Consider the following 16,428-nt stretch of genomic DNA (forward strand, 5'->3'; position numbering starts at 1 on the left):
ATGTAAATGCCTGTTAATAAATGACTATAGTTCTTTTGACTTCCAAATTTAATCTAAAAAGAATGCCTAGATTTTTAACATCTGCCTCGATAGATAAGTTTAGGAGACTAGGAAGGGTGATGTAGGAGGGGCAGACAAAACCTATGATTTCATGGTATAGGAAGTTTCTATGAAGAAATCTTTACAAAAATGCATTGTAATCGTAGGGTCTCAGAAGCCCTAAAAGACTAACTGACTTGCCAGGGTCTTATAGCCAATTTTCAAGAAGACTTTCTTCCTGATTATTCTGACTCTGAAGCTTGTTCTTTCCCCACTAATCATGGTGCCTCTCTGACTCTATTTGACCTTAATACTAACTAGTCAGTAACTCATTTGAGACCCCAAAGCACATTGTTTAAAGGAGATTCCTTGGACAGTTGGGGAGTAGATAAAGTGGTAGACCTAGAGCTAGGAAGTCAAATCCAACCTCAAATGTTTATTTTCTATGTGATCCTGGGCAAGTCATTTAATCACTGTCTCAGTTTCCTCATCTGTAGAATGGGGATAACAACATCTAACTCATCTTTGTTGTGAAGATCAAGTGAAATAATAATAGTAAAAATACTTAGGAGCAGCTAGGTGGTGCAGTGGATAGAGCACCAGCCCTGGAGTCAGGAGGACCTGAGTTCAAATCCAGCCTCAGACACTTAATAATTATCTAGCTGTGTGGCCTTGGTCAAGTCACTTAACCCCAGAACTGGAAATCCAAGGGTGGATCAGAGAATGGTAGAATAAGCTGTGGTACAATTGTGATGGGATATTATTGTGCCATAAGAAATAATAAGCAGGATGAGTTCAGAAAAACTTGTAGAAACTAATTCAAAATAGAATAAAACCAGGAGAACATTGTATACAGCAAAAGCAATATTGTACAATGTACAATGTGAATGCTGTAACTATTCTTAGCAATACAATAATCTAAGATGATCTCAAAGGACTCATGATGAAACATGCTCTTCACCTCCAGAGAAAATATTGCTGTTTGAATATAGATTGGAGTAGACTATTTTTCACTTTCTTTTCTTTTTTAAAAAAATTTTTCTTGAATCTTCTTGTACAAAATGAATAATATGGAAATGTATTACATGATTGCATTTAAAACTACTGAGCAACATCATTTCAGGGAAAGAGGATAGGAGGGAGGAAAGAAAGAAAGAATAAAATCTGAACCCAAACTTAAACAAAAGTTAAAAATTGTTTAAGAGTGGGGTGGAGCCAAGGTGGCAGCTGGAGAAGAGCCTTTCTTAGGTGCTCTCTCCAAAAATATTTCAAAAAACCTTAAAATTATGACTAACTAAATTATTAAGAGACAGAACCTATAGAAAGTCCAGTGAGGCAATTCTCCAGCCCAAGGTAACTGGGAAAATAGTGGGAAGACTGTTCCATGGGGTTGGAGGGGTGCCCGGCCAGAACAATGGAACTTCAGCCTCCTGGGGAACAACCCCAGGGCACCTGGGAGTACCAGGTTCCTGACCTGCTCAGCAGGGAGACCTCTGCCAGAGTGAGTGTGAAGCCCAGCTCTTCAGCGTGGCATAGCCCAGATCCCAGGAAATGGAAGCAGGTCCATGGAGTCACCCAGCAGAGAGCCTCCAGGCAGCCGTGCCCTGAGTGCCCAGCCTATGGAAGGGCTAGTAGGGCTTGGAATATAATATTCCAGAAGGCAAAATAGCTTGAAATGCAACCAAGAATCAGCTACCCAGCAAAACTGAACATCATCTTCCAGGTGAAAAGATGAATTTCCAATGAACCGGGACTTTGAAATGTTCCTGTTGAAATGACCAGAGCTGAACAGAAAGTTTGACCTTCAAGTGCAGGACTCAGGTGAAGCATAGAGAGTGGAGGAGAAGGGGAAAATATGAGGGACTTAATGAGGATGAACCACATATATTCCTGCATAGAAAAATGATGCTGATAATACTCATGAACCTTCTCATTTAATAGAGCAAGTAGAAGGAGCTTTTATAGATGAGGGAGGGAGCTGAATTTGAAGATATTGTAAAAATGGATTCAATAGGTGAAAGGAAAATGTATGGGAGAAAGAGAAAGGAGAGGTAGAATAGACTAAGATATTTCATATAAAAGATATTTAATGTAACTTTTGCAGTGGTGTGAAGGGGAAGGGTAAGGGAATGAGGGAACCTTCATTCTCATCAGAAATGGCTCAGAGAGGAAACAGCATACACACTCAATAGGGAATCGACATCTAGGAAAAAAAAGGAGAGAAAGGGAACGAGGAGGGAGGATGTGGGTGATAGAGGAGAGGGTAGATCATAGGAGGGAATAGTCAGATATAACACATTTTCTTTTACTTTTTCCAAGATGCTGGAATTGGATGGTCTGTCTGGGTCATGGGGCCTGGTGGTTGCTGGGTCTCTAGGGTGGGATGTGGGTTTGGGGCATCCTGGTCCCAGGGCTGGTGCTTTGTCTGCTGTGCCACTCAGCTGTCCCATAGCACATTTTTGAAGAGGGACAGAGTAAAAGGAGAGAGAAAATATAATGTAGTAGGGAGGAATAGATGAAGGGAATTACAATCAGCATCAGCAACTGTGGAAGAATATGGAAGTAACTTCTGTGATGGACTTATGATAAAGAATGTGATCCACCGGAGACAGAGCTGATAGTATCAGAACACAGACTGAAACACATTTTTTTTCTCTTTTACTTTATTTTGCATGAGGTTTTATATTTTTGTAGGGGAGGGGGTATTATGTTTACTCTTAAACAAGAATGTTTTAGTAATGTGTAAATAAGTTAAAGAAAAAAATTAAAAATTGTTTAAGCATATAATTGGAAAATAAAATGTTATCAAAAAAGAAAACCTCTGAACTATTCTATTTTTTCTTTGTTTTCATTAAATCTTTTACTACACTCTAAGGTTACTAAACTGAAAAATTCAGTTGAAAAAAATTATGCTTATGAACTAATGAAAAAAGTGCTTAGCACAGTACCCTGCTCATAGTAGATGTTATATAAATGTTAACAATTATTATTTTAGTGTGAATAAGTAGCCTATTTATATTCAAACTATTTGAAATTATAATGTAAAATTTGGTTCCAGTCCAGTGAAAATATGCAAACTCAAATAATGGAATTTCTTCATAGTCTTTATTACTTTCATTAATCTGGACCTAAAGAGTAGCTGTATAAACTAAGGTTGCATTTATTTGTTTAGACTGCCATGATGGATATTTGTCACAAATGTGATTAATTTCAACATAAATATGAAGGGCTGCAGTAATGAACACTACATACTGATGATTTTGGGGTAGATTTTGACCTGCTTTAAGCTATCTCAATTGAGGCCAATCTTATTTTTTCTAGAATATGACCTGAGCCCTGGGAAGACAAATGTGTATGTAAAATATTATCATAACTATATCTAAGTCCAGGAAATGCTTTTAAAGGACCAAAGGCCTTTAGAAGTCAGTGAATCAATAAAATTTAATTAAGTACCCCCCCATGAGCCAGCTATTGTACAAGGCAGGAAGTATACAGACAATATTGAAACAGTATCAGTGAAGATTTTTTGAACTGATGCAAAAAGAAGTGAGCAGAACCTTGTACACAGTAATAGCAATACAGTAATGATTATCAACAAGGAGAGATTCAGCTATGCCAATTAATCCAAAACAATTCCAAAGTATTCAAGATGAAAAGTGCTATCTACTTTTGGAGAAAAAACTGATGAACTGAGTTTAATTGAAGTATAATTGTTTCACTTTCTAAGTTTTTCTTTTTTTGCAGCATGGAAGATATGGAAATGTATTTTACATGACTACACATGTATGATTGATATATTACACACCTCAATGGGTAGAGGAGGGATAAAAGGGAGAAATTAAAACTAAATTTTTTTAAATGAATGTTAAAAAATAAATATTGTTTTAAAAAGAATCCAGACCAAACTATACTTAATAATGTTAAATAAATGTATTTAACAAATATTGAGTGCCTACTGTATGCAAAGCACCATAGGGATATCTGTGGGTAATAAAGAATACACTGATTCCTGATTAAAATTAATCCATTCTGCATACTTTTGCCAGACTAAGCTCTCTAATGAACTTCTTCCATTACATCATTCCTTGACTTAAGAAATTTATTCTATCTGTAAACTGTGGCTTCACTGCTAAGGTCCAGAGCTCAAGTTTCCCTTCTCCATGACACCATTGGTGACTGCATTGCTCTCTTTCCTGAATTTGTGTTGTACTTGTGATCAATACCACACAGTTTGACACTTGATATGTTTCTGTACATATAAGCTCCTTGAGAATAGATTCCATTTCATATTTTGTATCTCTCACAGACCTAGAAGAGAGTTGAGTATTTGAGTTGGTGGGGAAGAGGGTATAGGGGCAGGTGTTGCTTATATTACTATGCTTCACCTTAGTCCTCTTGGAGATGAAAAAAGCTGAGTGTCAGAGAAAAGGAAATATGAACCGATTTCTAAAATAAAGATGTTGATTGGGTAGGGGTGGGATGGTGTAAGATGGTGATGTAGAGAAACAATCAGCTGAGCTCTCCTACTAATCCTCTCCAAAAGCTCTAAAATAATGGCTTAAATTGAATTCTGCGGTGGCAGAGACAACAAAAGGTCAGACTGCTACCTTAGATACACCAAGATAAGGTTGAAATCTGTACATGATTAAGACATAAAGGTTGATACCATAAGCCAGTTAGGAGAGCAAGGAATAATGTAGCTGTCAAATCTATGGAGAAGGGAGGAGTTTTATGACCAAACAAGAGGTAAAGAACATTATAAATTGCAAAATGGATAATTTTGACTCTATCAAAAAGCTTTTCCACAAACAAAATCAGTGCAACCAAGATTAGAAGTAATGTGGAAAGGGGAAGCTAGGTGGTGCAATGGAGAGAGTTCAAAATCAGGCCTCAGATACTTTATAAATACCTTGGGTTTTTATGTGTGACCTTGGGTAAGTCACAACCTCATTGCCCTGCAAAAACCAAAAACCAAAACAAAACCAAGTAATGCAGAAAGCTGAGAAACAATTTTCACGCCTAGCATTTCTGATAAAGGACTCATTTCTATAATATATAGAGAAATAAGTCAACTTTCTAAGAAAACAAGTCTTTCTCCAAATGATAAATAGCCAAAGGATATGAACAGGCAGTTTTCACATGAAGAAATTAAAACTATAGTTATATGAAAAAATACTCTAAATTATTAATTAATTAGAAAAATGCAAATTAAAACAACCCTGAGGTACACCACTTCACACTCATAAGATTGGCTTAAATGAAAAATAAAAAGGAAAATGATCATAGTTGGAGAGAATGGGGGAAAATGGGACACTAAAACACCATTGTTGTGGTTTGTTGTTGTGAACTGATCCAAGCATTCTGGAGACCACTTTATTGCCGAAAGGGCAATAAAACTGTGCATAACCTTTGATCCAGGAATACCACCACTAGGTCTGTTTCCCAAAGCAATCATAAAAAGAAAAAAGACCTACAAGTACAAAAAAAATCTGTAATAGCCCTTTTTTGTAGTGGCAAAGAATTGATTACAGGGTTACCCCTATGTGAACACTGGATATAGAACCAGACACTTTGGCAACTTCATTGCCTGTACCCACTTCTGAGTCATAGTTCAAGGATAGAGAGGAATCTCTATCAGTATCACTTCCAACTCCAAGAGATCAGGGACTCAGAGGAACAGTATTGTTTTTGTTCTCAAGGGAGGAGGAGGGGCCCTGAAGAGCAACATTGATTACTATTCCAATGATGAAAGGCTCTTCCTGGGTAAGGACCAGAGTGCAGACCAAGAGAGCAGTGACAGCACCTCTGCCCAGATCACACGATGAAAGCATCAAAAATTTCCAAAATCCCAGCTCTGAAAAAAAAGTATAAAAAAAAGCCTATTTGAGATAAGTTGAGATAAAACTCCTCTTATCCCCTGTGTTGAGATAAAACTCCTCTTATCCCCTATTCCACAGTGGGACTAGAGTCCAACATTAACATAAAGTTCCAAATCAAGAAATAGGGTGAGGAAATGAACAAACAATAAAAAAGAATTGGACAATAAAAAGCTGCTATGGTGACAAGGAAGAACAGGACACAAAACTCAGAAGTCAATGAATACAAAAGAGTTACAATCAAAGTTTCAAAGACAAATGTAAATTGGACAAAAGCACAACAAGAATTCCTAGAAGAGCTAAGCGTTAAATAAGAGGGATGGAGAAAAAATTAGGTAAAGAAATGGAGGCAAAGGAAGAAAATTCTGAAGACAACCAATAAATAGCTTGGTAAAAGAGACACAAAAAATTATTTAAGAAAATAATACCTGAAAAAAATAGAATTGGCTGAATGCAAAAAAAGGTACAAAAGTTCATTGAAGAAGATAATTCCTTAATAATTAGAACTCAGCAAGTGGAAGCTAAAGACTCCACAAAACATCAAAAAGCAATTAAACAGTCAAAAGAATGAAAAAATAGAAGAAAATATGAGATTTCATTGAAAAAATAACTGACCTGGGAAAAAAAGATTGAAGAGAGATACTTTAAAATTATTGGATCACCAGGAAACAATGATGAATAAAAAAGAGCCTTGGCATCATATTACAAGAATTTATAATGGAAAACTGTCCTAATATCCTAGACCCAGAAGGCAAAATAAGAATGGAAAGAATCCATTGTTCATCATATGAAAGAAACCCCAAAATTATAGCTCCCAGGAACATTGTAGTCAAATTGCAGTTTCCCAGTCAAAGAAAAATGTTTTAAGCAGCCATAAAGAATCTGTTCAAATACTATGGAACCCCAGCCAGGTCACATAAGAATTAGGAACTGCCATGTTCAGAAGGTAATGAGCTTGGCATTACAATCAAGAATAACCTAACTTGCAAAACCTAGTATAATTCTTCTAAAGAAAAACAGATATTTAATGAAATAGAGGCCTTTCAAGCATTCCAAATTAAAAAATAAAAATGAATAGAAAATGTGACTTTCAAATACATGACTCGAGAAGCATTAAAAGATAAAGAAAGGAAAATCAAAAGGTATTCAATAAGGTTAAACTGGGTATCTTTATGGGAAAGTGATATATATATCTTCTAAGGACTTTATTATTATTATTACGGCAGTTATTAGAATTCTACATAGAAAGTGGGTACACAAGTGAGAAGATTATGCTGGGATTATGTTAAAAAAATGGACTGGCAAAAAAGAAGATGCCCTTGGAGATGAAGAAGGAAGAGAAATATTTAAAGAACAACATTATTGTGGAGGGGGAAATGGTTTAGGATAGGGGCAATGCTTTACTCACTTCCAAATTGGTTCAAAAAGAGAAAAATACACACACACACACACACACACACACACAAACACAAACACACACACAGATACACAAACACTGAATATGTGATAGAAATCTCTTACCTAATAGGGAAGTAGGAAGGGAAGGGAATAGGAGAAAGGGAGAGGGTATGGTAAAAGATAGGGCAGATAAAAAGGGCAGTGGTCAGAAGCAAAGCTTTAGAGGAGGAACAGGACAAAAAATAAAGATAAAGGACAAAATAGAATGGAGGAAAATGGACAGCTAGTAATCAAAACTGTGAATGGGATGAACTTATCCATAAAATGGAAGCAAATAGAAGAATAGTTTAGAAATAGAATTTGAAAATATGCTGTTTACAAAAACAAATTTGAAACAGAGAGAGAGAGAGAGACTCAGTTAAAATAAGGTTCTGGAGCAGAAATCTCTTAGGCTTCAGCTGAAATGAAAAGGTTGAGGTAGCAATAATGATATCAGACAATACAAAATAAAAAATAGACCTAAGAATCAAATAATATTTTGCTAAAAAGGACTATAGATAATAGAGTAATGTTAATACTAAACATATATGCATCAAATTGAAAAACATTCAAATTCTTAAGGGCAAAGTTGAATGAACTACAGAAGGAAAATATACTAGTGGAAGTAAAACTATACTAGTGGGAGATTTCAACCTACCCCTCTCAGACCTAGTTAAATCTAACCATAAAATAAGTAACAAGGAAATCAAGATATGAATAGAATTTTAGAAAAGTTAAATGTGAGGAGAAAATGATGGAATAGAAAAGAGTACACCTTTTTTCTCAGCTGTACATGGCACCTCTTTGAAGATTTAATATGTATTATATCCTAAAAGTTTCACAACCTAATGCAGAAAAGTGAATGTACTCTTTTCACACCATAACACAATAAAGTTATATTTAATAAATGGCTGTAGAAGCATAGATTAAAAGCTAATTGGCAACTGGTAATCTAATCCTAAAGTGTTAGTGTGTCACATAACAAACTAGAAACAATAATTTCATTAAAGAGAATGATGACAATGAGACATTATTATCTATAAATGTATACATTAATAAAAGAGAGAAAGGGTAAGCCAATGAATTGGACTTACAACTAAAAACATCAGAAAAGCAACAAATAAAAATGTCCAAATTAAACAGAAAAAATAAAATTCTGAAAAACAAAGGAGAAATTAATAAAATTGAATGTAAACAAAACATCACTGAACTAATAAATTAAACTAAGAGCTAGTTTTATGAAAGAGTCAATAAAATAGACCTGGTTAATTTGATTTAAAAAAAGAAGGCAATAAACAAAACTATCATTCATTGAAACTGATATGATAATATACTTGGAAACCCTAGAGAATCCACTAAAAAGTCCACTTAACCTTTAGCAAAGTTCATATAAATCATCAGTATTTCAACACAGAATCAACAAAACCCGGAGAAGAGATAGAGAAATTCCAATTAAAACAATTGTAGAGGCATCTAGGTGACACAATGGATAGAACACTGGCCCTGGAATCAGGAAGACCTGAGTTCAAATGCGACCTCAGACTTTTAATAACTAGCTGTGTGACCTTGGGCAAGTCACATGACCCCATTGCCTTGCAAAAACTAAAAAAAAAATTGCAGACAATATAAAATACTTGGAAGTCTAACTACCAAGACAAACCCAGGAATTATGTGAATACAATTACAAAAAACTTTTCACACAAATAAAATCAGATCTAAACAATTGGAGAAATATTAATTGCTCATACATTGAACAAGTCAACATTAATAAAAAGGAAATTCCACCCAAATTAATTTACTTATTCAAGGTCATCCCAGTTAAACTACCAGAATTATTTTATAGGGCTAGAAAAAAGAACAAAAGTTTAAGAATATCAAACTAATCAATGTTATGGGAGGCAACTTAGCAGTTTCAGATTTCAAACAGAGTGGTGCTAGCTAAGAAATAGAATGTTGGTTCATTGGAATAGATTAGGTATACAAAGAACAGTAGTAAATGATTATAAATGATAAAATCAAAGAAAAAGGTAAACTTTTGGGAAAAAACTCACTATTTAACAAAAGTTACTGGGAAAACCAAAAAAAGCAATTTGGCAGAAATTATAATGTACTCTTTTTTATTCTTGGTATTTTATTATATTTAAATTTTTTAGTGAAGCTACATGCAAAAGCAAGTTTCAACATTTACTTCCAAACCTTGAGATTCAAATTCTTTTTATCCCATTCCACTCCCCTCACTGAGAAAGCAAGTTACTTGGTATATAGTTTAAAAATGTGTAGCCATGAAGCACATTATTATAATATTCATGTTGTAAAAGTAAACAAAGAAAGAGAAACCTCAGGAAAAATAAAGTGAGAGAAAAAAAAGTGTGCTTCAGTCTGCATTCAGACACTATCAGTTCTCTCTTTGGGATAAATAACATTCTTTAATCATAAGTCCATCAGAGAAATTGCTTCAATATTTTTTTCCACAGTTGCTAATGCTAGCTATGTTTCCTTCCATCTTATTCCCCCCTACCCCCATTTATTCTATTTTCTCTCTCACACTGTCCCTCTTCAAAAGTGTGGTGAACCTGACTACAATCTCCCTCAATCTTCCTTCTCTGCCCTGGAGCTCTGAGGAGGGTCTCTGCTCTGCTCTGGCAATAAAACTTTTCCTGAGAATGAGCCCAGACTGTGATCTGGTTTTGAAAATGGACAAAGCAACAGAATCCTGCCTGAGGGATAAGATAGAGAGCTCTGCAATCTCCCCCAACCCTCTTTCTGTCTGTCTGTTGACTGCTCTGGAAGGAGTTGCTGGTTGGCTCCCTGCCAGGTGACTCCCTGGGCCTGCTTCTGATTCTAGGGACTTTGTTGAGGCCTGCGCTGGACGGGGCTCCAAGCCCACTCTGCTGCCAATAGTTTCTTCCTGCTGACCTTCCCAATTGTCCTTGGCAATCTCTGGGCTGAGAGATCTGGAAACTGCCACTGCTGCCATGGACCTAGGTGCCCCCAGGTTCCTAAGCACCCCTTGGGCTGTTCTGGAATGGCTGAAGCTGCTTTGTTCCATGAGATTGGGCTGCGCTATGGGCCCTTTCTAACACTGATGAGACAGATCTTTCTGGTGGATCTTCCAAGTTGTCTTGGGCTGGAAAATTGTTCCACTCAGTCTTTTTTATGTTCCTGCCACTCTAGAATTTGGTTATAGTCTTTTATTTAAAGGTATTTGGAGTAATTTGGAGGAGAATTTGGGGGAATTCCTGCCTTTACTCTGTCATCTTGGCTCTGCCCTGATATTCTCAATGCAGAGTGAAGCATACTATTTCTTTTTGCTTTATTTTTACTGTTTTATGTTGTTTGTTTTCTTTTGCAACACAGATAGTATAAAAATATGTTTGGCATGATTTCATATATTTAACCAAAATCAAAGTCCTTGCTGTCTCAAGGAGAGAGGAAGGGTGGGATGGAGGGAGAGAATTTGGAACTCAAAATTTTTTCAGATGATTGTTAATTTTTTTATGTTTAACTGGGAGATATTTAATGAAACAAATATAATTTTAAAATTAAATAAAGATGTTAAACTCAGTTAGTATATGAGTTTGCCTTCCTGCTTTTAAAAAAGATACCTTTCCTTTCATCTTATTTTATCTTTGTTTATTTATTTATTTAGTGATGTGGTAGCTTATTGGATAAGGGAAGATGGCTACATTTTTAAATGAAGATGACATAAAAATAAAAGATACCAAGAAAATAACTTGTTTAAAGAAAAAATAAAGGCTCAAGGAAGAAAATCAGATTCTCTATACAGTCCTTTCACAGTAGTGAACACACATATAATAATCTTCATTTAAAAATTTATTTTTGGCATTATTTTAAACTTTTTGAGTTCTAAATTTTTTCTTTTCTTCCCTCTAACCATGAGAAACAAGCACCATGTCACCCAAAATACATATGTAGCCATGCCAAAAAAAGTCCAATTAGCCATGTTGCAAAAGAAAAATAAAGTGAAAAACCATATAGTTCAATCTGTACTCAGAGTCCCTCAGTTCTTTCTCTGAAGGTGGAAAGCATTTTTTCTTTAGGTTTTTGCAAGGCAAATGGAATTAAGTGGCTTGCCTAAGGTCACACAGTTGGTAATTATTATCTGAGGCTGGATTTGAACTCAGGCACTCCTGTATCCAGGGCTGGTGCTCTATCCACTGCACCACCTAGCTGCCCCAGAAAGCATTTTTCATCGTGAGTCCTTCAGAATTATTTTAGATCATTGCACTGATCAGAGGAATTGTCTTTCACAATTGATCATAATGCAATATTGCTGTTACTATGTACAGTGTTCTCCTGGTTCTGCTCACTTTTCTTTGTATCAGTTCATAGAAGTCTTTCCAGGTATTTCTGAAACAACCATCCTCATCATTTCCTATAGGTGAGGTTAGAATTAGAGTTGCAATCATATGTCACACACTTTTGAAGAGGGACAGTGTGAGAGAGAAAATAGAATAAATGGAAGTGGGGGGAATAAGATGAAAGGAAATATAGCTAGCATTAGCAACTGTGGAAAAAAAATATTGAGCAATCACAGGCAAAGAACTTTCCATTCAAATGAATCTGTGTAAATTCTTTCCTGGGATATCAGGAGAGAAATATTAGGAGTTCCTATCTAGATAATGACCATTTTCAGACATCCTCAACAACTTTGGATACTTCACACATCAGGAGGTACTAATTTATAACCTAGTGGTTAAGGTAAGAAAAGAGTAGTTTGACCAAAGGGACATTAGGATAAATTTCATAAGAATGCTGAACAGTAGGCTTAACTTACCAAACCTGTAAAATGGTAAGGAGAAAGCTCTTTGATAAGTGGTTTCATTGTACCACCCCTTGAATGGTTGTTGATCCCTTCTTCGATGACAAATGTAGTTGGCTAAGGTTAGTCGGTCAAATTGAATTTGATAAGGACTTTTTGGCTGGTAATAAGGTCTGTAGTCTTCAGGATGCCTTAAAGAAAGTAGGAAAAGCTTGTTGAACACATACCATATAAAGGACATTCTATTTGTCAAGACTGATTCTGAACTTTTCATTCTTCCCAGACAATTGTTGGGTCTATCACTTTTTTTTTTAGGTTTTTGCAAGGCAGTGGGGTTAAGTGGCACACAGTCAGTGTCTTTATAAATAAATAAATATAAAGTGTCTGAGGCCGGATTTGAACTCAGGCACTCCTGACTCCAGGGCCAGTGCTCTATCCACTGTGCTGCTACCTAGCAGCCATGGGTCTATCATTTTTAATGAAAGGTATCAAGTCTGTGAAAATTCAGTGTTTTTAGTGACTTGATTTGGTTCAGTTCAGTTCAATTTCATTCAATATACTTTATATGGCTCCTATATACATAAGTCTATGCTAGGCATGCCCAATTCTGGCATACATACATTTATTTATATATTCACACACACACACACACACACACACACAAATGAGTGGTTATGGTAGTGGTACTGGTGGTAGTGAGGGGACAGGGGTGAGATCAATAAAAGTTCCAGAACTTAGGAAACATCTTTGAGTGAATTGTCACTTGATATGTTCCTCAAAAGGTGCTAGTGATTCAAAGAGCTGGAGGTGAGGAAGGAAAGCATTCTCAGCATGGGGGGGGGGGGCATCTTGTACAAATACATGGATATAGGAAATGAAATATCATGTATGGGAAGGAGCTTATCTGTCAGTTTGACTGGAGTATTGACAGTATGAGAAGGATTAAATATTAAATTAATCTAGAAAGTTAGACTGGATCTAGAATATGACTAATTTTACATGCCAGACATAGGAGTTTGTATTTAATACTATGCAAACATTGAAGTTTCTGGATCCAGGGAGTAATGTCAAATCAGAACTTGAGAAATATAAGATTATATTAAGAGATGAAAGGCACATTAAGAGATCATCTGGGGCGGCTAGGTGGCGTAGTAGATAAAGCACTGGCCTTGGAGTCAGGAATACCTGGGTTCAAATCCTACCTCAGACACTTAATAATTACCTAGCTGTGTGGCCTTGGGCAAGCCCTTAACCCCATTGCCTTGAAAAATCTAAAAAAAAAAAAAAAGAGATCATCTAGTACAAAACCTTCACTTTTACAGATGAGCAAGGCAAGAGGGCATGAGAAGGGAGACTTGGAAGTAAGTGGGAGGACCAGGATTTGAATTTCAATCTCACAATTCTCATCTCAGCTCTTTTTCTATTGTATATTGTGTCAACTGGGTGGATAAAAGAATGTTGATGGGATAAACTGGAGACAGGAAGGCCTATTGCAGTAATCCAAGTGAAAGGATGAAAGTCTGAATGAACATGCTGTTCATTTGAGTGGAGGAGGGATTGTGGAGGTAAAGTCTATAAGACTTGGCAACTGACTAGATGTGAGGATTGATGGGGGATGAGAGTTAAAAAAACACTGGAGGCTAAATCTGAGGTTGTGAAATTGAAAAACTGAAAGAATAGTAGTATCCTGGAAAAAATTAAAAACAAAACAAAACAACACAATGCATTTGGAGGAAGATTGAATTTAAAGTTTTTTTTAAAAAGTAATGAGTTCCATTTTGAACATACTATGTTTGAGATGCTGATGCAGGTAGCTAAGGGCAGGATATGTAGATCTGAGTGTCATTCTCAGAAACCATAATCAACCTCACAAAAGGTTTTTAGATCACCAAGAAAATACAAAGAAAGAAGAGAGTCCTGGACAGTGCCCTAAGAAAAGGGAGTGGGATACAGATAATGCAAAGGATAATGCAAAGGGTAATGCAAATTCCTTGTAAAGGAGATGAAGAGTTAGATAGAAAGAGAGCCAGGAGAGAATAATATTAGGAAAATTCAGAGACAAAAGAATAACTAGGAAGAGAGGAAAGTCGGAGGGGAAAATTGGATGACAGATAGTTTTTGTTTTTGATACTATAAAACATAGGACTAGGAGGATCTTAGATTAATGTGGTAATGAATCCCCACTGACAGATGAAGACATAGATGCACATGAGGAAAGTGATTTGTCCAAGATAAAATTAGACAATTCTCAACTTCCACTATACTTTCTTGCATTTCTTTCATGTAATTCTTTGAAATTATAATTTGGAAATTGTCTCACCCAGGAGGTCTCTCAAGTTCCTTAGCATATTGGATTTTTGCCAATTGCCCAGCATAATAGCCATTGATGTACTTTCCTTGATGAACACAAAATCTAGGGGAGAAAGCATTGAATTAGCAGAGAAATGATAGATGGTCATCATTTTGTGGTATGTCATATAAATAGTTTAAACAATGATTTCCAGTTTTATCACAAAGAGCTTTGCTTTGGCAGGTTAAGAATAACTGGCAGTTACTTTAGGTGTACCAAAAGTCCTAGTTAGCTTTAAGCTATTAACTTAGAGCTGTTGTGAGGAATTAAAGCTTAAACTTGTATGAAAACTTTTTTACTTTCACTTATCACTTTACAAACAATCTCATTTGATTCCCACTACAACACTAAGGTATGTGTTATCATTATCATTATCCCCATTTGACAAATGAGAAAACTGAAGCTGGTACTGAATAAGTGACTTGCTTAGAGTTGCACAGCAAATAACTGCTATAAGTAAGATTTGAACTCAAATATTCCTGAATCTAAGGCTGGTATTTTATCCATGTGCTACATGGTCAGAGGAAAGGATTAACTTGAAAAGCTAGTTGGAAAAATGAAAGATTATATTTATTAGTGCTAAAGATATACTTTTTTTTTAGGTTTCTAGGTTAGATTTGAACTCAGGTACTCCTGACTCCAGGGTTGGTGCTCTATCCACTGTGCCACCTAACTACCCCTAAAGATATGCTTTTAAAAGCTTTTTTCCCCCAAATATTTCTTGGATTTATGTTTTATTTAAAATGAATTTTACAAAAAAGTCATTATAACTTGAACAAAGGTGAGTTGAAGTGATTTGAAAACTGGCTAATTTCAAATGTAAAATCTGTTAATCATTTTGTATTTTTAGAATACTGTGCTTTCATAGAATTTACAATTTCATTAGAAGCACACGAATAACAAAGAAAACTAGATTGCAAACTTCTTACTATAGACTTCTATTATATAGCAAGCTCCTAGAAAGCAAGGACCAGTTTTTCATAATCAAGTATCTAATAAGTCTGAGAATATAAATTAAATAATTTTTAAATAAAGAAGATTCTCCCAATTTGGCAAGAACTCCTGAGAAATTAAAAAGTACATATTTTTATTTTTTTATTTTTTTTTATTTTTTTACTCCAGCTACATGCAAAACAAATTTCAACATTTATTACCAAATCCTGAGTTTCAAATTCTCTCCCTTCCTCCCACTCCACTACCCACATTGAGAAAGCAAGTTACTTGGTATAGGTTATAAAATGTGTAGCCATGAAATTTTACTAATAATAATAATCAAGATGTAAAAGTAAATATACCCCTCCACTAAGAAAGAGATATGTCAAGAAAAATAAAGTGAGAAAAAAAGTGGGCTTCAGTCTATATTCAGAAACCACCACCAACTCTTTCTTTGGGATGAACAGCATTCTTTATCATAAATCCATCAATAATTTAATTTCTCACCTCCATTTACTTTATTCTCTCTCTCTCTCTCTCTCTCTCTCTCTCTCTCCTTTCACCCTGTCCCTCCTCAAAAGTGTGTTTTATCTGACACCCTCTCCCACAATCTTCCTTCTCTTCCTTCCCCTAAATCCCCTTACCTCCTCCTATCCCCTTTCTCCTATCCCTTTCCCTCTCCTATTTTCCTCTATGCAAAGGGTAATGCTTCTATACCCAATTGAGAAATATAAGATTATATTTGGAGTTGAAAGGAACATTAAGAGATCATCTAATACAAAACCTTCACTTTTACAGATAAGCAAGGCAAGAGGGCATGAGAAGGGAGACTTGGAAGTAAGTAGGAGGACTAGGATTTGAATTTAATCTCAATTCTCATCCCAGCTCTTTTTCTATTGTACATTGTGTCAGCTGGGTGGATAAAAGAATCTTAATGGGACTTCTTTACCCAATTGAGTGTGTATGTTATTTCCTCTCCAGTCACTTCTGATGAGAATAAAGGCTCACTC

The 16,428-nt window shown here is 35.6% G+C and overlaps 1 protein-coding gene across 4 annotated transcripts in view; it reads right to left on the bottom strand.

Moving 5' to 3' along the window:
- SPMIP3 (sperm microtubule inner protein 3) overlaps positions 1-16,428 on the bottom strand; it is a 33,205-nt gene that overhangs the window by 390 nt on the left and 16,387 nt on the right. For all 4 annotated transcript variants that reach the window (XM_074222870.1, XM_074222871.1, XM_074222873.1 and 1 more), the window contains 2 exons: positions 14,456-14,548; positions 12,151-12,326 (listed from right to left, as the gene is read on the bottom strand). In XM_074222870.1, coding sequence (XP_074078971.1) covers positions 12,151-12,326; positions 14,456-14,548 — 269 coding nt within the window. The remainder of the gene's footprint in view (positions 1-12,150; positions 12,327-14,455; positions 14,549-16,428) is intronic.

This window comes from Macrotis lagotis, chromosome 2 (assembly GCF_037893015.1).
Source record: "Macrotis lagotis isolate mMagLag1 chromosome 2, bilby.v1.9.chrom.fasta, whole genome shotgun sequence".
In the NCBI taxonomy this organism is placed as follows: Eukaryota; Metazoa; Chordata; class Mammalia; order Peramelemorphia; family Peramelidae; genus Macrotis; species Macrotis lagotis.